Source organism: Grampus griseus (assembly GCF_964374135.1).
Source record: "Grampus griseus genome assembly, chromosome: 11".
NCBI classification, from domain to species: domain Eukaryota; kingdom Metazoa; phylum Chordata; class Mammalia; order Artiodactyla; family Delphinidae; genus Grampus; species Grampus griseus.
Window position 1 is genome coordinate 33,433,933 of NC_139005.1, and position 23,429 is coordinate 33,457,361.

General features: G+C 35.9%; 1 protein-coding gene across 7 annotated transcripts in view; it reads left to right on the top strand.

The window, feature by feature from the left end:
• Positions 1–23,429, top strand: part of PPHLN1 (periphilin 1) — a 144,444-nt gene that overhangs the window by 58,133 nt on the left and 62,882 nt on the right. For 3 of the 7 annotated variants that reach the window (XM_082665326.1, XM_082665330.1, XM_082665327.1), the window contains 4 exons: positions 58–269; positions 9,147–9,203; positions 11,672–11,751; positions 20,400–20,519. In XM_082665326.1, the coding sequence (XP_082521452.1) occupies positions 58–269; positions 9,147–9,203; positions 11,672–11,751; positions 20,400–20,519 (469 nt within the window). The remainder of the gene's footprint in view (positions 1–57; positions 270–9,146; positions 9,204–11,671; positions 11,752–20,399; positions 20,520–23,429) is intronic. The other 4 variants (XM_082665329.1, XM_082665332.1, XM_082665328.1 and 1 more) reach the window with 2 other exon arrangements.

Genomic DNA, 23,429 nt, shown 5'->3' on the forward strand with positions numbered 1-23,429 from the left:
GTGCTTGTATATATAAAGTATAGAATATAATTAACTTATTTTATTTTTTCTTCAAAGGGGCATGAGAGATGGCTTTAGAAGAAAAAGTTTCTACTCTTCCCATTATGTGAGAGACCGGTCTCCTCATAAAAGAGACACTTCTTTTTTCAGAGAATCACCTGCAGGCCGAAAGGATTCTCCACACAGCAGATCTGGCTCCAGTGTCAGCAGTAGAAGTTACTCCCCAGAAAAAAGCAAAACTTACCCTTTCCATCAGTCTCAACATAGAAGTATGTATTTTTAAGAGTTCTCCTTTTTTTTTTTTTTGCAACCTCCACTGATAAGAATTTATTGAGTCAGATTGCCTTATATGTGTTATAAGATATTATTTTTAACTCTTTATTTGAAAAATTTCAAACATACAGAAAAGTTGAAAGAATAGTATAATGAATGTCATACACACACATACACACACGCACACACACACACACACATTTTTAAACCATTTCAAATTGCAGTCTGTATGACATTTCACTTCTAGTTCTTCAGCGTGGAAGAGGTTGTAATCATGTTGGAAAGTCACACACCTCCTGTATTTTCTGCTAATTCCTGAGCTGATCCAGCTTCTTTACTCTTCTATCACTAGGGGAAATCTATTTATATTTTTCATGAAAAATATTAGTGGATCCCCCTAAATATAAGGTATAGCCTTATAGAATTTAGAGCTAAAACCTACCTTAGGTTCATTCTTTCCCAACCTCCAATTTTTTTTTTTTTTTTTTTTTTTAAGTTTGGAGTGCCTGGTCATGCATAGCATTCAGTGCATGTCGTCCTGGCCCAGTTGTTCAGTATGTGTTGGAATAAATAAATGAAGCAACTTTTCTAGGTAATGCTTTCCTGTGTTGTCATTCTAGACTCTACTACCTGCAGTTGAGCTCATTCACAAAACACTTCCTCATGCCTTCTGTATCCAGGGCACTATGTTAGAACGATGTCCCTGTCACCAAGGAACTAGAATATATATGTGTATTTTTCCCCAACTGATAACAATTTTATCATTATGTAAATATAACATGTAAAGTATAACTTTGATATAAGGCTCATTATGTCATAAATGAGTTAACGTGACATTAGCCGGTCAGGGTAAGAGACTCTCACTCTGGGGTGGAAGAACACGCCATGGAGGAAATGACATTTGGGCTTATCTTTTAGTTCAGACTTCTACAGGTGGAGAAGTATCTTCTAGGTGGAAGGAATTATAAGCCAATAATTTTTCTTTCCTTTTTAACTTCCTTCCTTTTAACTGTTTTTTTCAAATAATAAGGTTTTTAGTTCAACAGTCTTTGCCTCCTGCATGTTCAGAATGATGGAAGATCACTTCAGATCATTAGATTGTCTCCATTGTAGCTGTTGCTGGATTCCTGTATTTAACAAGCATTTATCACTTGTCTACTGTGATAGGAGCTAGGTAGAGTGGGGTTTCCAAAAAACATATTTTTGGATATATGTGTAAGAATGCCATTTGAAGGATTTAAAACAAACACAGTCACTTACACATGCCTGACTGCTTAAAATATTCTTGGAATAGTTCCAGGTAACTGAAAGTTTTACTGTGGAGTTCAGTGTTAAAAGTTTGGTATTTTCTCCTATGCTTTACTTCCTTTTTCTCCCCTCACCCTTCAAGTGGATAAATAGCCTCTAAGTCTAATTTATGCTCACATGCACAGACCTAAATATCCCAAATTAGCTAGATATACCTTCTAAGACCATATTTTTTTAGATGTGTGTGACTTAAATCCAAATCTATTAATAATTTGGTTAAGAGGAAGAAAGTGTCTTTGGAAGCTGATTTTGAAGCCTTTTTAACAAAACATGAGTAAAACGGAAGCTTGAGATCCTTCTTTACAGCTTATAGTGAAGCTATTAAGTTATTTAAGTTACTGTTGAATTAGCCTTATTTTTTACATTTCTCCTCTAAAACAGATTCCTAGGGAGGCATCTTCTATCTGCCTTTGGCCTGGTAGTCAGTGGCCAGAACTCTAAAATCTCAAGATGAAATGTAGAGTCACACGGTGATGCTCCTGTCTTAGTGTCTGCGATATGCTTTCCCCATCCTCTGAGGTCTAGTACCTTTAATATCTTGCAGTGATGGAAAGATAACAGAGAAAGTTGGGAGACTAAAATCTGGTGTGAATTGAATGAAATAGAGTGTATGACTTTGTTAATGCCTTCATGTTTATTTTCTTAAGTCATTTAGCTTTGAAAGTAAAGTTCTTTAATCAAGAAAAAAAAGTTTGTTCTGGGAAAACTCTCTTTATGGGTTACTTTGGTTGATTCCTTAGCTGTTGGGGCTGAACTGTTGAAATGTTTTTCTGTACTCCTTTCACTACATAGTTTTTAGAATAGTTACATGAGATAATCTTCCAAAAAGTTAACAGTAAAAGTCTTGCTTTAAACAATAAAAGGAAAAAGTAATTGTTATTTTACATATTTGTGATAATGGTTTTTGCTTTAAATCTAAATCTCAGAAATGTTGATGGCACCTTACTTTTCTTCAAAAAAGGACTGAGAAATATCATCCTTCAATTATCAATCACTTAAACTGGGCTAACTAACAATGATGGGTTAATTTCATTTTCCAATGTAAATTGAAATTTTGACAAAGATTTTAAATGTTTCTGTAACAGGTAAAAAATAATTTTCTTATTCCTTATGCCCTCATTTTGTTAATTCTTTTTTAACTTTTAATTTTTTGCTTCTTGTTCTTACTTTTCAGAATAATTTTATTTATTTTAATAATCACTAGTAGTTTGTCCATGGTAATTATTTTAGGACTAATTCTTCACAATTGTTCTGTGCATTTAATATATCTGTGCTTAATTATAAGCCACAGAATGACTATTACTTTTTCATCTCAGCTGCTTAGTTCCCATTTTGTGCTTACACACACGCACACACATGTTATTTAATTAAATTTTTTCTGCATAGCCTTTTGGGTTAAATCCTATGGAACTTTGTACTGACATAGACTAATTAGCTTCCTAAATCAAACTGTTTACACCTTGTGTTCCACGTTTAAGAATTTTCTGCCTATAACTTAAGTGGACTAACCTGTTCATAACAGTGACTACAATACTATTTTTCATTCCTTATTGTTGTTCATATTTACATGCTAACAGTGTAGGTTGTCCTTCTTAATCTGTTTATTAACACATTATTAAGATACTGTTATAGTTTAAATTGTTTTGTTATGTATACCTTGTGTATTTTTACTTGAATTTTATTTTATTCTAATTAATCTAATGAAACATCTCCCCATTTGTCAACTATCTCTTAGATATTTATTTCCTTTTTCCCTACCTTCTCTCAAATGAATCTCACTGTTTTCCTATCTTATACTTTTGCTATTTACCTTCTGTTTAGGATAATAGCATTAATAATGATCACTATATTTAGTCTCCCATATGGGTATGGGAGGCTTTTTGTTAAAGTACTTCCTGTGATGTTTACTGTATCACAGTACAGTCTTTCCATTTTTGTATAGCTCATTTTTAAAAACAGTTAAAATCTTTTCCTGTAATGTCTACTTAATACTAGTTATTTATCTTAGAGCCATAAAGATATTTCTTTTTTTGTTGGAACGGTTTGTGTATTTGAAAAGTACCATCATAATCTTTTCGATTTTTTTTTTTCCAGGTTTAAATATATTTAGTTCCTTCAGCTGTTCCTTTCATTTGACATGGTTTTCAGACCTTTTGCTTTCCTAATTTTCTTTCTATTCCTTTTAAGTCATGATGCCAGAAGTGAACTTTTATTTTGTCAACCATATTGTATTACTGGTACTTACTGAAACTGCAGGCAACTGAAACCTAGGCCATTTTCACATATATTACTATGAAACAAAAAGCCCTGCAGCCTGTACTTTTTTCAGCTGCAATTACTTTTTGTAGTTAATTCATTAAAAAAAATATCTGGGAATGATATATTTCATGTAGTTAACTTTGACTTATAATTCTCTTCCATAAAGGTCTTATAATCTCTTTAGTGATCCTATGTATTTAGCAGCAGATAAAAAGAGCTTTGTTTTATCTACAAATGAAGTATGCTTTATGTGTTTTGTATTAATCATTAATAATTATGTTGTGTTATAAAGCAGAAACTAACACACCATTGTAAAGCAATTATACTCCAATAAAGGTGTTAAAAAAAAATTCTGTTGAGTAGCATAAGGCACAATATAGAAACCTCTGCAGTGTTTATCTGCAGTGTTTGCTGTTATTCAACCAGTTGTGATTCCCCATCTTGTTTTCTTTTCCACTTGAGGATTACAAAGCATTTCCACTGTGGAAACAGTGACATAAAGATTGCCTTGCTTAGTGTTGTAAGTCTGTTGTGGCTCCTAGGGATGATTATGTTAGGTATTTACAAACTCTTTGTTAATTCATTCTAAACATTTGCTACAGATTAATGTCAAATTTACCAGTGATGCTCATATATAAATTAGGTATATGACATTTTTAAAATGTCATTACTATGGAAGATTTGTCAGTTTATTGTTTTTGTTGGTCTGTATCTGATTTTCTATAGCTCTGACTTTGGGCCCAGCCTCCCCTTACTTTCTCAATATCAGCAGCCACTATTAAGAATGAAAGATATTTTTAAGAAAGACTTATTCATCAGTGTTTAATCCTTTTCAAAAGCATATCTTCCACAATAACTGAAAATGTACAAGAATTAAAAATACTATTTTGAGAAGAGTGTATTTGGAAGATAGACTCTATTATTGAACTTAAGTATAATGGGAAAAGGCACATGTCTTAATACCTGTTGGCTGTGAATGAATTTGGAAGTCCACATGAATTTTTGGATCATAGCTGAAATTCCAATAAAATTTAGAGGTTTAATTCTGCCTTTAGAAAGAAGGCTTTTCTGTGCAGGTGTAAGTGATAATGGGAATATGGAAATAAGACTTTACCATCAGATTATGTTTATTACGCAGTAAGAACCTGTTTTCTTAGCAGCTAAATATTATAGTGTTTCTTGGTTTGAAAGTCATTGTATTTATGTTCAGTACTCATAAAATCATTCAACAAAAATATATTTCATATAAATGGTTTGCCAAGCAAGACAGACCTAGTCTTTGCCTTCTGAGTTTATGATTTAGAGAAGGATACAAATCATTACATGGGAATAGGCATTTTAGGTGATATCTGACGAGTGGGCAGAAGTTTGTGGAAGGATGAAAGTGGAGAAGGATTATTGGGATGAGCTGTTTCATGAGGAATTTAATCTTGGACTGTTAACTGATCCAGGCTGTAAATGTGCTATTGAATTAGATTCTACAATGTATTCTTTTGTGTGAGAATCTATTTATTATATCACAAAGAGCTTTGGCTGTGAGTTTTCTGGGTGAATCCCAGGAGTACAGCTATAGCTTTTCTGGCACCTGAGTGATGGAGGTTCTGAAACAGTAATCAATTAATGGCATTTTCATATGTGTAGGCATTTATAGCATCCCTGTTGTACATGTTCATAATATGTACAGATGATGTAATATTTTACTTATATTTTAAAAAGTGAGCCCATGTGGTTGTAACTGATGTATTAAAGGAAAGTTCTCTTCAGAAATGCACTTCCATGTATTCACAGTTAATATGCCTTTATTTCAACTTGTTGGATGTCTTACCTCCAAAAGTTTGTTATTTGTGGGAAGCAGAGGTGGTACAGAGAGAGCTTTTTCTACCCCTGTGTCTGGTTGTTTTTTTGGTGTCTTTACCACAAGGATCATTTTTCTTGTGTCCCCTCCATTTTTCTGTTTCATACCTTCTTTTTTTTTTCTTGGCTGCACCGCATAGCATGTGGGATCTTAGTGCCCTGACCAGGGATGAACCTGTGCCTTCTGCAACAGAAGTGCGGAGTCCTAACCACTGGACCTCCAGAGAATTCCCTGTTTCATACCTTCTTGAATGAACCAGTAGATCTCTGAGAAATCATGTTCTTCCTAACCAAGAGCCCCAAATTTGCATGTCTTCATCCATGATCCAGAAAAATGAATCATTTCCTCAGCATCCTTATAGCCACCTCATCTTCATTTGTTCATATCTTAATTTCCCCTTTAATGCTTCAGCTATAAAGGAGAGATGAATCTACTACCTGTGCTGTTAAGTTTATTGATTGATTGATAAGACGTTCAGAAGTATCTGGTTTTCTCTTATACATCAGGCACTGTACCAAGAATTTAATAGTTTGCAAGATGTAGCCCCTAATTTTATTATCTCCAGTGATGGTTTTCTTTTTTTTTTTTTAAGATTTTTTGTTTTTGATGTGGACCATTTTTTTAAAGTCTTTACTGAATTTGTTCCAATATTGCTTCTGTTTTATGTTTTTTGGCCACGAGGCATGTGGGAACTTAGCTCCCCAACCAGGGATCAAACCTGCACCCCCTGCATTGGAAGGTGAAATCTTAACCACTGGACCTCCAGGGAAGTCCCTCTAGGGATGGTTTTATTTTTTTTTCCTAGCAGTGTATTTTGCTCCTATATGGGTTATCAGTAATTAATAATACTTGATAGGATTGGGTGAGTCTGGTTAAGTTCATCGCTGCTTTCATCAGGAGAACACATCAGCAAGAAAGTATATTTCTGAAAGATCGTTTCAGACTTACAGCTATTATATGCAAAGAGACAGCAAATATTGTTAAATTCTTAGAGAACTTTTAAATGTTTATTGTAACATGAAGCTGCTTCTCTGGCTTTCATTTCGCCTGCGTGGGAAGCACTTTATACCTAGTCTATGGAACCAGTATTTGAAATTCTTGTTCATTGTCTTCCTCACCATTTATTCTTTCACTCACCAGTACATTGACTTGGATTTTGATTTCCATATTGCCAACTTTAGAATTTTTCTTTCCTGGTTTCTTTCCTTCATTCTACTTTAGAACTCATTTTCTTTAGCAAGTCACAGCAAAGGCAGGAATGTGTTGAGCCTCTTGCCCTGCTCTCAAGTAGGAGTTAGTTTCTACTTACTAAGATCACATGTGAGATGAATTTGAAGTAATGGCTAAGTGGCCAAGGAGTAGCATTCTGTCAGTTAGAAATATAGAAGTGTGAGTGAAAGAAGTGGATTTGAGAGACATTTGTCTTCATAGTATTGGTTGGAGCCACGGAAGAATAACAAAACTAAAAGGATTGAGGATAGGAGGAACATTCATATTTAAGGAACAATAACCAACAAAGGAGAAAGAGAAAGGTAGGAAGATGTAGGATGACAAACAGAAACGTACAAAGGCATGAAAAGCAAATGCTAAAATATTAAGAAGAACTTGTGTATGAATCATTAAGCTGCAGTAGTAGAGCACAAGAAGAAAGACCTTCAGTTTTAATATAAGCAGATCATTGGAAACTCTGGGATGAAGAGTTTAAGCACAATGGGTTGTTTCTATTACCTCTTATGTTAAAAAAAATACTCTAAAATTTCGTGGGCTAAAACAACCACTTACTTGTTTATGATTTTGCAATCTGAGCTGGATTCAGCTGGTTTTACTGTCTGTTAGGATATTATTAAATAGCCCAGGTCTGTTGAAGGTAACATGGATGGGAATCTGTAGTTAAATGCAGTCATTCCTACAGTGGTTCTGAAATTTGGAATCAAAATCAATCAACACAGCACCAGTTGTGTGTTAGTAAACCGACTCTTCAGGGGAAAAACACCTGATTGTGACATTTGCCAGTATTTGTGGAGTGAATACTTTTACCATGGCTGATTTCAGGCTACCAGTGTGGAGTCACTGAACTTAAGAGTTTGGAAGACATACAGACAGTTCATTCTCAACAGCTAGTGTGAGCCAAGCCCAAGCCCCAGACACTCCTATAAAAAAATATCGTTGTCCTGACCTCTTCATCTACAAAGAATTTGAGGCAGGTTAACAAAAATAAACACTTATTAAAACAGGATTAAGTAAACGGGTGAAGAATTTTATAAAAAAGGGAAATAAGGGTGTGAAAATAAAAGAATAAAGTTAGTAGTTTATGAAATAGATGCCTATGATAAGGATTTCAGCAATTACTATAAGTGAGCTAAGGATTTGCCTAAAACAAAGAGGAAATGAGCAATAGATAGTGTTCATAGTGAAGCTTAGATAAAAACACATCAGCTGCGCACGAGGAACAAAACTTTCTGATGACATCAGTGAACAATTAGATAAGGATACTGCTTCAACATTCTTGCAAAAGTAGGATGGCAATATTTGTGTGATATTTCTTGAATTTTTTTTTTAGTGCAAGGTGCTGACAGTGCCAAAGTGATTCAGAAAATGTATTATTTTCTCAGAAAAAAGGATAAAATTGGCAATTTGGGATCTATAATAGAATAATTTGAAATAAATGATAAGAAAACATATTGGAAATATAGCTGAGAGCCCCTTCTAGTTTATTTAGGCTATTTAGAAAGCCGATTCCATCTGCATCATTAAGAGTTTGCAGGTAAGGAAACTAACAAAATATTTACAAGATTCTAAGTATGGGATAATTAGGAGATCAAGTAGCTGTGGATTTGTTTATAAGGAAAATCCATATATGAGAGAGTTTGCATGAAAAGAATTAGCAAGATTTAGTAACAGGCTACCTGTTGAGAACAAGTCAGAATGATTACTTGCAGGTAGCCGTCCTATGCTCAGGGAACTGATATGATATACCATGAAAACTTTCCCAGGTGTCCTTTTTGATTTCTAGTGGTGATTCATCTTTCACTCTTGATTTTTTTGGTGTCATTCTTTAATCCTTTGAATATTGACTTTATGGAGGAGATTAGATTAGATGCTTATAGTGATAAGTAAGACGTGCGATCCCCGTCTTTAACTTTTGGTGTCTTATCATAGGATCCTTTTCTCATTTCTTTCTGCTCATGCTGTCCTTGGTTAGCCTCATCTTCATACATCATTGTTGTTGGACCCAATCTTAAACAGAGTTTTTCTCCTATTCTGTTATTTATTTCTCTTATTGGTGTTTGCTCAGGCAGCCCAACTTGAAAGCAGGGTAGGAAGGTGGTTAGGGTCACCGGCAAATGCTCAGAAGTTCCTGTTCTCATTACTCCTACTTCTGGGTTCTTCTCCTGTTCCTCCTGGGCACAGAGGTGCTGGTGTTAATTCCTCCCTGCCCACCTTTCCCTAGAGTCCGTGCGTGCTGGTGCCTCCTACAAACGGCAGAATGAAGGAAAGCCAGAAAGAGGTGAGTTTTGAGCTAGATTGTGATTTGGGATCGTGAAGGGTGGGGGGCTATAATTTGTAGAGGTTATAGAAATGGGAAAAGTGTATAACTGCTCCATTAGTCTGCTGTTGGAACCAGAGCTGAACAATAGCAGACTCAGGTAGTAGGATTTGGGGAGACATGTGGGTTCAACTGCCACCTCATAGGAGGTTGAGATCTGTAGAGTAGACAAGTCACTGGAAGAAAGGACCCAACATCAGTAGGATCAGGATATTTCTATTTACCATTTTTGTGCTCTTTCTGCTGCCATCTGTATCATCCTTTTTCTTTATCCTTTGCTTCTTGCCTGTCCCTGCCCTCATGCCACCGGTATATATGAATATATGTTGATATTTGATAAACCACTGCCCTCTCCTTCAATGTTCCTTTGCTTCTGCACACTGAGATTGGTTGAAATCTGCTTAAATTAGCCTTATGCAGCTAAAATCATGAAAGATCCTAAGACTACACTTGGTCACCATACTTGGCATACCTGTAGAGCTGATGCTTTGTTTGTAAAGGAGGTGCTAAATAAGAGATTAACAGCTGCTTGTGAAAGTTTTTTGCTGTGTTTAGCTGCTGTGTGCCAGAATTGAGCCTATAATTATGTCTTTAATTAACATAATGTGCTGTGCTGATTGGTCCAGTTCTTCATCTCTCAAGGAAATACTTAATCAGAGTAGACTGGGGAGGTCATTGAATCCTAAGGGTAGAAAAATAATTCATCTTTTCACAAGTTTGTGAGTACCTACTCTTTTCTTAAAGGACTCAGCTTGGTAGGCCTTGGGTATTCGGGAAAAAATGAGCTATGATACTTGTTCCTCTAGGGGCTTTTGGTGCAGTGGGATAGACTGACACTGTCACATTATGATATGGAATTTGCCATGTGCAATGGAAATGCAGTAGGGAATGACTAAATAAGCCATGTTCTTAGCCATTTGGGGATGTAGTGATGGTTGTATCATTTTGCTTTTGATTTTTAAGGTCTGTAAGAACTTTTAAACTTGCTTAGTGCGAAAGTCTCTTAATGGTACCACAAGTTAAAAGATTCTAGAGTTAGGTCTTTTTTAAGACTATTGGAGCTTCACAGTTGGAATACTGTGCCTAGAGCAGGAGTTTTCAACCTCAGCACTACTGACATTTGAGGCTGGATAATTCTTTGTTGTGGAGGGCTGTCCTGTGCATTTGTAGCATGTTTAGCAGCATCCCTAACCTCTACTTAACCATGTGCCAGTGGCACTCACCCACTGTGAAAATCAGAAATATCTTCACACATTGCCACGTGTTGTGGGTGCGGGGAGCTGTGGGGGGCATCTTGAGAAAGCCTTTCCGGCTCTGCAGGACATTGGAAAGAGATGTTATTCACTACGTCCCCAGGTGGTTGGAAGCCCTTGACCTCCAGGCCCTTACTTTGCTGTCTTGACTATAGCAGGAAGAGCTTAAGAGGCTTTTTGACTGAAGCTGGCTTTGCCTCAGTTTCAAGGTCGTTTTTTCTCCGCTTTTGCTCTTGACTGCTTTCCTGGCCTTAATCCACTATCCAGTCTTGACCAGTTTCTGTGTCACTCCAAACTTGGTGCTGCTTTTTCCTCTTCTCTGTAATTAAAGTTTTCGTAGCACTTGAAAGCAGAGGCTATCTGTTACAGTTGACATATAGATAATTTAATGAAACATTTTTCTGTTAGCAACAGCTCACTGTTATTTTTAAGATTATATTTAACTAAACCCATTTTTGTTGTTGTTTTCGTTGAACTGGCTAAAATAGTATTTAAATTTATTTTCTGGCTTATATTTCCATAAAAATAATAGTATACATAGAGCACTATGTGAGTGTCTGAAGTGACCAAAGATAAAGTTTAGTGACTTTATCTCATATAGATTTATTTTTCACCATTTAACAAATATTTGGGTACTCATTCATATCAGGTACCGGATTAGTGCTCTATTATAGTTTTCTAGTTTTAATTTTTTTAAAACATTTCATGAATACCTGCTAAGTTTCCTACATACCCTTCTCTTTGAGCTATAGTTTAATTAGCTAATAATTAGCTAATTCTCTTTGGTAGCATCTATATAATAACCTCCATTGGATTTTTAGTGTGATGTATTAAAAGTTAACTTTTCGGAACTGGAGGAGGAAGCATTTATGATTTTAAAATGTTTTTTGCCTTTCCTGAGGTCTTCTCTGTGGTTCCGTGTTTGCTAACTGGCATTGATATGGCCTAGATTGCCATATATACTGTCCTTTGGTTCTAGGTTATTTGAAATTTTTGATGGTGCCCAGCCTCAAAGACAGATAGGAGGATTTAGATATTAACAGATTTAATTTAATAATGTAATAAAGATTTCACTATTAAAATAAGTGTATGACTTCCACCCCTTATTCATTTACAAAAACACTCTAGTTGAAAACAAATAAGCTAGAAAATTGCATTTTATATTTTCTTATATAGGTAAAGAAAGACCTGTTCAGTCTTTGAAAACATCAAGAGACACTTCACCCTCAAGTTCTTCAGCAGTTCCTTCATCAAAGGTTTGTTGTACTTCTAAAATCAATTCAAAGAGGAAACACAAAGTAAATGAGATGGATTGTATAGTACAGGTGCTTTTATTCTTTACTGTCACACCTAACGGAGGTAATTTGCTGCATTGAAAGCTTGAGTTTCAAGTAACCATAACTTAAAAGTTGCCTCCAGAGTAAATGAGCAGTTTTCTCATAGAATTATTTCCACAGGTTATGCTAAAATTAGTATTTACTGATCCCCTTCTCATCTTGACCATAGCCGAGTGGGAATGAATATCCAGATGAGGCATATTTGAGAGACTGTGCTTTTATTTTGGAAGTGGGGTAATAGGCAGAGACCTAACATTTATTGTATAATGACTTGATTCTATGTACTATATTATATATTTTCTTCTGTTATTAAGTCATATAAAAATTCTATGATGTAGGTAAGTGTATATTTCCATTTTATATAACAGGCTCAGAAGTTAAATAATTTCCTCAAATTATTTCACTGATGAATTCTCCCAAACGTTTAAGAATACCTGTACTTCTCAAACTTCCAAAAAATAGAAGAGGATTGAACACTTCCAAACTTGTTTTATGAACCTAGAATTATCCTGACACCAAAACCAGACAAGGACATTACAAGAAAAGAAAACTACAGGCCAGCATCTCTGATGAAGATAGATGCAAAAATCCTCATCCAAATGTTAGCAAACCAAATTCATAAGCACATTAAATGGATCGTATACCATGATCAAGTGGGATTTATTCCAGGCATGCTAGCATGCATGGTTCAGTATCTGCAGATCAATTAGTGTGATACACCACATTAATAAAGTAAAGGATAAAAATCATATGATCATCTCAGTAGATGCTGAGAAAATTTAATATCCATTTATGATAAAAACTCAACAAAGGGGACATAGAGGGAACACGCCTCAACAAAATAAAGGCTATATATGTCAAGCCAACAGCCAACATCATTCTCAATGGCAAAGAGCTGAAAGCATTTCCTCTAGGATCAGGAACAAGCAAGGATGCCCACTCTCACCAGTTTTATTCAACATAGTATTGGAAGTACTAGCCAGAGCAATTAGGCAAGAAAAAGAAATAAAAAGCACCCAAACTGGAAAGGAAGAAGTAAAACTGTCACTATTTGTGGATAACATGATTTTATATGTAGAAAACCCTAAAAAGAAATAAAAGCAAAAATAAACAAATGGGAACTAATTAAACTTAAAAGCTTTTGCAAAACAAAGGAAACCATTGATAAAATAAAAAGACAACCTACAAAATGGGAGAAGATATTTTCAAATGATATGACCAACAAGGGATTAATATCCAAAATATATAAATAGTTCATACAACTCAATATCAAAGAAGAGGCAGAAGACCTGAATAGGCATTTTTCCAAAGAAGACATACAGATGGCTAGCAGGCATATGAAAAAATGCTCAACATTGCTGATTATTAGAGAAATGTGAATCAAAACCACAATGAGATATCACCTCACACACCCAGGATGACTGTCATCAAAAAGTGTACAAATAACAAATGTTGGAGAGGATATGGAGAAAAGGGAACCCTAGTGTGCTCTTGGTGGGAATGTAAATTGGAGAACAGTATGGGGATTCCCCCCCCCCCAAAAAAATTAGAACTATCCTATCATCCAGCAAGCCACTTCTAGTTATGTATGCAAAGGAATTGAAAACAGGGTGAACACATGGCAGCTCTGAGAGTGCAAGGAAGCTCTGCACACCTTCACTTAACCTTGCCTAAGCATCTTTTATCATAAACTGCCTCCTATTGGCCACAAAACTCAGCCCACGTGTCAACACTGGGAGTTTGGTGTCCATCTGCCATGATGCTTCAGTATGCACGTATGACCACTGCTCATACTGCTCTCATACGGAGAGCAGCCGAGATGGCAAGGTAGAAAGACCCTGAGCTCATCTCCTCTCAGGAGCACACCAAAATCAGTTTCCTGCAGAGCAACCATCAGTGAAAAAGAGTGGGACCTACCAGAAAAGATCTACAACTAAAGACATAAAGAAGGAACCACAACGAGACAGGTAGGAGGGATGGACTCACAGTATAATCATATCCCATACCCCCCAGGTGGGCAGCCCACAAATTAGAGGATAATTATATTGCAGAAGTTCTCCCACAGGAGTGAGAGTTCAGGGCCCCATGTCAGGCTCCCCAGCCTGGGGTTCTGGCACCAGGAATACAAGCCCCCAGAGCGTTTGGCTTTGAAGGCCAGCAGGGCTTAATTGCAGGAGCCCCACAGAGTGGGGGAAATAGAGACTTCACTCTTAAAGGGCACACACAAAATCCCATGTGCAGTGGGACCCAGGGCAAAAGTAGTAATTTGATAGGAGCCTGGACAAGACCCACCTACTGGTCTTGGAGAGTCTTCTGGAGAGGCCAGGAGCAGCTGCGGCTCACCCTGGAGACATGGACACTGGTGGCAGACATATTAGGGAACGCTCAAACACATGAACACTGTTGCTGGCTGCTGTCATCTTGGCTCATTAGCACCAAGACCTGGCCCCACTCAGCAACCTGTAGGGATCAGTGCTGGGGTGCCTCGGTCAAACAACTAACTGAGTGGGGACACAACCCCATCTATCAATAGACAGCCTGCCTAAAGACTTCCTGACCTCTAGACACACCCCTAGACACAGCCCTACCCACCAAAGGGCCAAGACCCAGCTCTAACCACCAGAGGACAGGCACCAGCCCTTCCTGCCAGGAAGCCTACGCTAGCCTCTAGACCAGCCTCACCCACCAGCAGAAGCAAGCCAGACCCTACCCTGGGACCAGCTGTGCCCTGGCCCTGACCACTAGCGGGCCAACACAACCTTCAGGACACCCCAGACCCCATACCCAACTGTTTCAGGAACTTGCCTCTCCCCTACTCCAGCAATCTGAAATGAGCTCTGGGATCCCTGGCCCTGCAGCCAGACTCCAGGAAGCAGTTCTGCTTGCCAGTAGTCCAGCACTAACCCCGGATCTGGCTTCACCTGCCAGTGTGTGGGCAACAGCTCTAGAGTCTTTGAGACCCTGACTCTGCCCACCAGTGAGCCAGCACTAGCTCTGGGGCCCCCGAGGGTTCTGCAACCAGCCAACTTGTGACCAGGCCCCACTAAACAGTAGCCAGCAGCATCTTCACAAGGCAGGGCCTGGCAACCAACTGGACTAGGGGGCAGCCAACTGGACTAGGGGCCAACCAAGCCTACCAGACTACCCACGTAGTTAGCCCACCATGACAGGAGGACCCACACAGCCCTTTTAGGGGGAACGCCTAGAGCATATAGCTTAGGTGATGAGGGGCGGGGGGAGTGTACTGCTAGGACACAACGGATCTCCTACAGAAGGCTACTTCTCCAATGTGGAGAAACATAACCTACCTACCACATACATAAAAATACAAAGAGCAGCTTAGACAAAATGAGGCAGCAGAGGACTATGTTCTAGAAAGGAACAAGCTATAACCCCAGAAGAAGAACTAAGTGAAGATAGGCAGTCTACGTGTAAAAGAGTTCAGAGTAATGATCATAAAGATGATCAAAGAACTTGGGAGGAGAATGGATGCACAGAGTGAGAAGTTTTTAACAAAGAGTTAGGAAATATAAAGAACAGCAGAGGTGAAGAATACAATAACTGAAATAAAAAATATGCTAGAATGAATCAATAGTAGACCAAATGATACAGAAGAACAGATCAGTGAGCTGGAAGAGAGAGCAGTGGAAATCACTGCCACTGAATAGAAAAAAAAGAATGAAGAAATTAGGACAGTTTAAGAGACCTCTGGGACAACATGAAGCACACTAATATTCACATTATAGGGGTCTCGGAAGGAGAAGAGAGAGAGAAAAGGGAAGAGAACGTATTTGAAGACGTAATAGCTGAAAATGTCCTTAATCTGGAAAAGGAAACAGTTACCCAAGTCCAGGAAGCGCAGAGAGCCCTGTTCCGGATTAACCCAAAGAGGAACCTGCTGAGACACATAGTAATCAAAATGACACAAATTAAAGATAAAGTGAGTATTAAAAGCAGCAAGGGGAATGCAACAAATAACATACAAGGGAACTTCCGTAAAACTATCAGCTGATTTTTCAGCAGAAACTCTGCAGGCCAGAGGGTAGTGGCACGGTATATTTAAAAGTGATGAAAGGGAAAAACCTGTGACCAAGAATACTTTACCCAGCAAGGCTCTCAGTCAGGGTTGATTTAAAATCAAAAGGTTTACAGACAAGCAAAAGCTAAAAGAATTCAGCACCACCAAACCAGCTTTACAACAAATGGTAAAGGAACTTCTCTAGGTGAAAAAGAAAAGGCCACAACAAGAATACAAGAAAATTATGAAATGAAAAAGCTTACCAGTAAAGGCAAACGTACTGTAAAGGTAGGAAATCATCTACACACAAAGCTAGTAAGGAGGTTAAAAGACAAAAGTAGTAAAATCATCTGTATCCACAATAAGCAGTGAAGGGATACACAAAACAATTAGATGTAAAATAAGATAAAGACAGTAATCGTGAGGGGAGGAGGGTACAAATGCAGGGTTTTAAAAATGCATTTGAAATTAAGAGATCAGCAACTTAATATACTGTTATACAGAAACCTCATGGTAACCACAAACCAAAAATCTATAATATATATATACACACAAAAAAGAAAAAGGAATCCAAACATAATACTAAGATTAGTCATCAAATCACAAGAGATGAGAAAAAATGAAGAAAGGGGGGGAAAAGGTCTACCAAAATGGCAATAAGAACATACATATTGCTAATTCTCTTAAGTGTAAACAGACTAAATGCTCCAACCAAAGACATAGAGTGGCTTCATGGATACAATAACAAGACTCATATATATGGTGTCTACAAAAGACTCACTGCAGATGTAGAGGTACATACAGACTGAAAGGAAGGGCATGAAGAAAGATATTCCATACAAATGGAAATCAAAAGAAAGCTATATAAGTATAGCAGTACTTATATCAGACAAAATAGACTTTAAATAAAGACTGTCACAAGAGACAAAGAAGGACACTACATAATGATCAAAGGGTCAATCCAAGAAGAAGATATAACAGTTGTAAATATATATGCACCCAACATTGGAGCACCTCAATGTATAAGGCAAATATTAACAGACATAAAAGGAGAAATCAATAGTAACACAATAATAGGAGGGGAGTTTAACACCCCACTTATTACATCAGTGGACAGATCATCTAGACAGAAAATCAATAAGGAGACATAGGCCTTAAATAACACATTAGACTAAATGGACTTAATTAATTTATAGAGAGCATTCTATCCGGAAAGCAGCAGAATGCATATTCTTTTCAAGTGCATGTGGAACTTTCTCCAGGATAGATGACTTGCTAGGCCACAAAACAAGCCTTGGTAAATTTAAGAAAATTGAAATCGTATCAGACATCTTTTCTGACCACAAGGCTATGAGAGTAGAAATCAACTACAAGGGAAAAACCTGCAAAAAACACAAACACATTGGAGGCAAAACGGTATGCTACTAAACAACCAATGGATCACTAAAGAAATCAAAGGAAATGAAAACAGTATTTCAAGGAGATATCTGCATTTTTTTTGGCGGGGGGAATTGAACCTGGCCCATGGCAGTGAAAGCCTTGAATCCTAACCACTAGGCCACCAGGGAACTCCCCTGCATTTCTGTGTTCGTTGCAGCATTATTCACTATAGCCAAGATGTAGAAACAACCTAACCTGCCCTCAATGAATGGATAAAGAAAATATTGTATACATACATGATGGAATATTATTCGACCATGAAAAAGGTGAACATCTTACCATTTGTGACAAAATGGATGGACCTTGAGGACATTATGCTAAGTGAAATAAGCCAGACAGAGAAAGACAAGTATTCTATGATCCTGATGACATGTGGAATCTAAAAAAGTCAAATTCACAGAAAGAAGGGTTGTTACCAGAGTCTGGGGGACAGGAGAAAAGGGGAGATGTTGGTCAAAGACTATGAACTTGAAGCTATAATATGAATGAGTTCTGGGTATCTAATATATAGCATAGTTATTATAGTTAATAATACTCTCCTGTATAATTGAAATTTGCTAAGAGATCTTTAATGTTCTCACCACAAAAAAGAAATGGTAATTATGTGACATGATGCAGGTGTTAGCTAATGCTAAGGTTGTGATTATTTTGCAATTTAAAAAAAGTGGGTATATATCTCCATTTTATGGAAAAGGCTTAGATGTTAAATAATTTTCTCAAGGACATAGCCAGTTTTCACTGCATCATTCTTCTCAGTCCTTCCTTCTCAGCATCTGAAAACGTGTTGAAAAGGTGCATGGTTCTAATCCTCAAAACTTAAAACTTTGGGGTGTTGCTGAGGTTCTCTTCACCAACCTCACACTGTTTCTCTTTCCATAACTGTTGTTACTTCTATTCTCGTCTTTCTTCACTTCTTTTTGTTTTCTGTCTTTGGTATGTTTGGCTTTTCTGTAAGAAAAGATATCAGTTGGTGGTCTGTGCTGGTGTTCAGTGGGCAGCTGCTTCTCTGCCTCAAATGGAAAAAAGAAAAGGTGTCTTTGTGACAACTTGTGTTTTTGGAGCTTTCCCAGAAGTCTGAGGATGCTAGAATGCTGGATTTTGAATAGGAAAGATTGATTGGATTTTTTGGTTCTTTCTTATCATATCAAGGGTGCTTTACCCATCTGAAACACTGGCTTGGTTTTGTTTTTTTTTTTTTTCCCCAGCTAGAAATGAATGAAGAGTAAATAATACCCATCTAAGTCACTATGAATATTTAAATTATGATATTTGAAATATTTATTTCCCTTGAACTATAATGTGGTGTGAATATGTTATAGCATAGGACTTTGTGGTACGTGATGAAAATATATTTTAACCATCAAATCCAACCCTAATGGATTTTAGATATTTTCATCTGACATTTTATTTTAGATGTTTGCATTTTTGTCTTAGAATGGAATTAAAATTTCAGAATTTTAGATCTATAATCATTTTATGTATTGGGGAAGTATAGCTTCCTGTGTCCTCTTCCCAGGGTTACATGCTAGCTTTATTACCTAGATTTCCTGATATGGTGGAGGACTTTTTCTTTGAAACATTATGGTTACTGTCATGTAGGAATAGTTTTTCAGAGTTTATTTTCTGCTGTTAGAAGTCAGTTTCAAATGAGAGTTTTTTAAGTGTACAGAGTTAATGATGGTTGAATAGAAGGATTCAGTTATAAAAGATTTTGCTTCCTTCTTTACTAGAGATAATTTACAATGTTTTGTTTTGTTTTTGCTCTTTCTCTTCAAAACAGGTACCAAAGAAAAGTGAGGTGTACATTTAAAAAAATATTTTTGTTTGTGTTTCTTATTTTTAAAAAAACTTTTTAACCTTATTACTAAGTAATAGTAAAGGTATTGCTTATATCTTTTTAACCTTATGTATGGGTAGGACTTTGGAATAAGATATTGAGACTTACTCAGTGGCCATGGAAATACTCCATGTAGATACACTGTGATTATCTTCTAGTAAACACTATGGATGGCAAACCAGTTTTTTGGTAAATTGAATTGAAGGTGGTCAAGGGCCTTACTCATCTAGAAGACCTAGTTTTAACTTCCAGCTCAGCATTTATTGGTAACTGTGTACAAATCACTAACCTTTTGACATTCAGTTTTTTGGTTTATAAGTTGGGGGTGATAAAGTCTAGCCACCTTCATGGAATTCCATTTAATTAAAATACCTTTTTTTGGTTTGCATGTGTAAGTGCTTTATAAATGATAGTATACCATAACATGGGGATTTTTACTGACACTGTCATCCAGAGGAGGTATATTTAGAATCAATGATGTGACTTTATAGAAGTAAGAGATGGAGACAAAATTTAAAGTACCAAGCGTTATGCTGGATGCTTTCAGGTCTGTTACTTCCCTTGATTCTCACAACTACTTTAAGAGTGAATATAATATTATTAATCCCTGTTTTGTAAATGAGAAAATGAAGGCTCACAGTGTCATAAGTTATGTATATAAAATCATCTACCCTCACTAGTGATGAAACCGCTATTCAAACCCAGCTTTGTCTGTAACTCCAAATCCTATACTTTGTTTAGTATTGTATGTGGTTGGAGAAGGGAAGTAGTGATAGTATCAAAAAATGAAATTTAAGTGTATACATTTCATGTAAAGAGTAGGATTTATATAAACTATTACAAAGTATAAAATAGCATATCTGGACTTTTCTGTTTCATTAATTAGAAATTTACCTTGATGAAATTTTGGCATTGGTTATTTCATTGAATATAATTAAAGATACAAAGTTGAAATCAGTATAATGTCTTGTATATTCTAAATAATATTTAGTATATTAGCTGTCAGTGTTTTTCGTTTCGTTCCTTAGATGAATTTCTAAAGCTTTATATAAATGAAAGTAGGAGTCAGATTTAGTCTATATGTCCCCCCAAAATTGCAACTTAACGAAATTCTGTGTTGAATATTTTTGAAAAAGCGAAGAACGTACTTGTTCTCTTTATAAATTTGAAGGCTTAAATGATTTCATGTGTAAGTGGGGTATACTTCTTGATGTATTTGAAATTTAAAAGCCCTTGAGAACTGTAACAGAACCATTCTTTTGTTTTTATTAGGTGTTAGATAAACCCAGTCGGCTAACGGAAAAGGAACTTGCTGAGGCTGCAAGCAAGTGGGCTGCTGAAAAGCTAGAGAAGGCAGATGAAAGTAACTTACCTGAAATTTCTGAGTATGAGGTAAGGCAAAATTTCTTCTTTATGTTGCACATCTGAGAGTTTTGCCTGGATTTTAAATTATTGATGAAAATTTTAGTTTGTTCTAGTGTTTTAAAGTATATTTGGGGAAAATGTCCTCATGGATTATTAAATTTTACCACACACAATAATAGAATGAATATAAATGACTCTGAATTCAGTAATTACACTATGTCTGAATGTCTCTAGTAGTTTAGAAGTGTAAGAATAGTATAAATATGGAGTATAAGGAAAATGCAATATTTATATCCTTCTTTTGTGAGCTTTTAAAAGTATTTCTAGAAATCATGCTAAGCCACTAGTCATAAATCAGTGAATTCAGAACAAAAATCTAATTAAACCTTTGATCTTGGGCTATATTTATATTGCATGTTATATTCTATGCAAATTATCTCATAAATATTCCAAGAAATGCAATTATGCATTATTTGGTCTACCTGTACTTTTTGATGAGTCTTGAGTACCAAAAAATGAGAACATTTTTGGGTCCACAGAATACTCTTTATAGAATGTTTTCATTAAAATATTTGAAAATGAACTGAAAAATTTCTCTATAACCTGTAATAGAGGGAAATACAGATATTTTGTGGGCCAAGTTAAGCTTCTAGATTTAAAATTTGTTACTAGAGGAATTATTTTGACCTGGCAGAGAATATAAAAATCTCTGTACGATGACAAATTATGTATATTCGGAGGAGATTTCTCACTTTACAATATATTTTTGGTTGCCTTTTAAGGAAGGTCCTTTGATAAAACAGATCAAGCATTAGAATTCGATGTACAAATTGTATACCTACATACATCTTAATACACTATGAAAAGATCCTTTCCAAAATTACTAATGTACACTGCTCATAGAAAGTACAAACCAGTACAAACCCTATCAGTACTCAGAAATAGAGCCTTTCTTTTTTAAAATGCTGATCTGTCATTTAGCTATCAGTTGTTCTTAAATAGGTCAAGGTTTCCTTGTTACTGTAGCTATAATAATAGATATTTACGTGTATTTTCAAGTAAAGATATAAATATATCAAGCTGTCCTTCTTTGGTACCTTTCTAGCACTATTTAAAAGCGTGAACAATACACTAATACATTAATAGGGTCAGTTTGCCTATTTTCCTTAATAATTTAGAATAATGGTTTTTATATTAATAATAGAAATATGTGCTTTAAAATTGCTAATTTGGACAGCTGATAATTTTTCTCAGAGTACTTAAACCAAAAACTTCCAAAAATACTTAATTTTTTGTTTCCTAAATCTTCAATTAGCAAAGCTTTATTAAGATACATTCTTTCTCCCCCCTCATCATTTTTGATATCTCTTAATTTAAAAAAAAAAATCTCATTATCCACCTTTTCCAGATTTTAAATATTCTATTTATAGTCTTTTTTCATTGCTTGACTGGATTTTGACTCTGAATAGTCAGTGACATTGGGTCTAGAAAGACTTTTTTTTCAGGCTTCTTGTTTTTTCTCTAAAATATGCCCAGAATTTGCTAGGTTTTGAATTAATGAGAAGTCAGTAATCCTAAAAATCTATATGTGGGTCATAGGTCAGACATGATTTTTTGTTGGACCAAAGGCAAGGTGAGAACAGGGTTGAGATTACTTGAGTATGTTTGTTAGTTGGTGTGCATCATGAGTGTTGAGCAGCATTATCAATCTTGTAGCATCTAAATGTTCTTCAAGTTACATTGATACTTTTCCATACTGGAGATAAAGCAGTTGAGAAATTCTTAACGATACTCTGTCTTTTGGGCACAGATAGTCACATTTGTTTTTGGGTAGTTTTTAAATAGTTGCTCATTTCAGTGATCTATGTTTTATGAGAAATAAACTTTTTGAGAATTTTGACTTTGGTTCTATAAACTCCTTTCTGATTTGAAAGAATAAGGTGGAAGGAAAAAAGGACTTTGATGCTGTGGAAGAGTTTGGCATAGTGCTGTGTGTGTGTGTGTGTGTGTGTGTGTTTAAATCTGATTGTGACAATCTTTATATTAGCTGTTGAATAGAGAGGAGATTAAATATTTAAGTTTCCAGTTTATCTTCTCTTGCTGTCATCAATATAGTTTTAAGCAATTTGGTTGGGAGACCATGTAGTTTATAGAGAGTCCAGTGAAATTGAAGGTAAATTCAGTGATATGTTTAAATATTCAGGAATATTATAGTTCATTCTTCTGTAACAGTTTGCATACATTTACCTTTTGGACTCTAATAGAGAATTTCCCAAAGTATTTGATAGAATGATAATTCTGAAGGGTCTTAGTGGTCTGAGGAAGAACAAAAAAGATTCTGTTAGCCCCCTTACATTTGGGAAATGCTAGATTTAAAAGAGTAGGTTGATTTTGGCACTTCAGCACTTTTCAGAGATTTTAATATGTTAATATGCTCATCAGTGGTCTGTGACAGGAGGATGAATAATAAAGTTTGCATAATTTATCAAATTTTTGGCTTGAATTTTTTTTCACAGTGCTAATTTTAGGATTAGTGTTTTAAGGCATGTATTTTCAGAAAATAATACTATACTGGCTTTCTCGTAGTTTATTTAAATTCACTAAATATTCATTCTGTGTCTGTTTGTGTCAAACACTGCATTAGAGACATCATCTTAGCTTTCAAAGAGCTTGCAGTCAAGTTTGGTAGAGATATAATTTACTACCTGTAAATATATGGCCATGAGAGTTTTGCTTTTGGCTATCAAAATGAAAAGCAAATTATTCAGAGATTATTAGAATGTCGCAGTAGAGCAGGTTGTTGCTTCTTGCTGCAGAAGAAAAATTTTAAATGTTTCTTATTTAAATGTGAAAATGTGAATTATGTTGTTTCCATGTATCAGGTGTTATTTTCCGCTTACCCTGTCCCTAGTGAAGTATGCCCAAGTTCCATGGCCC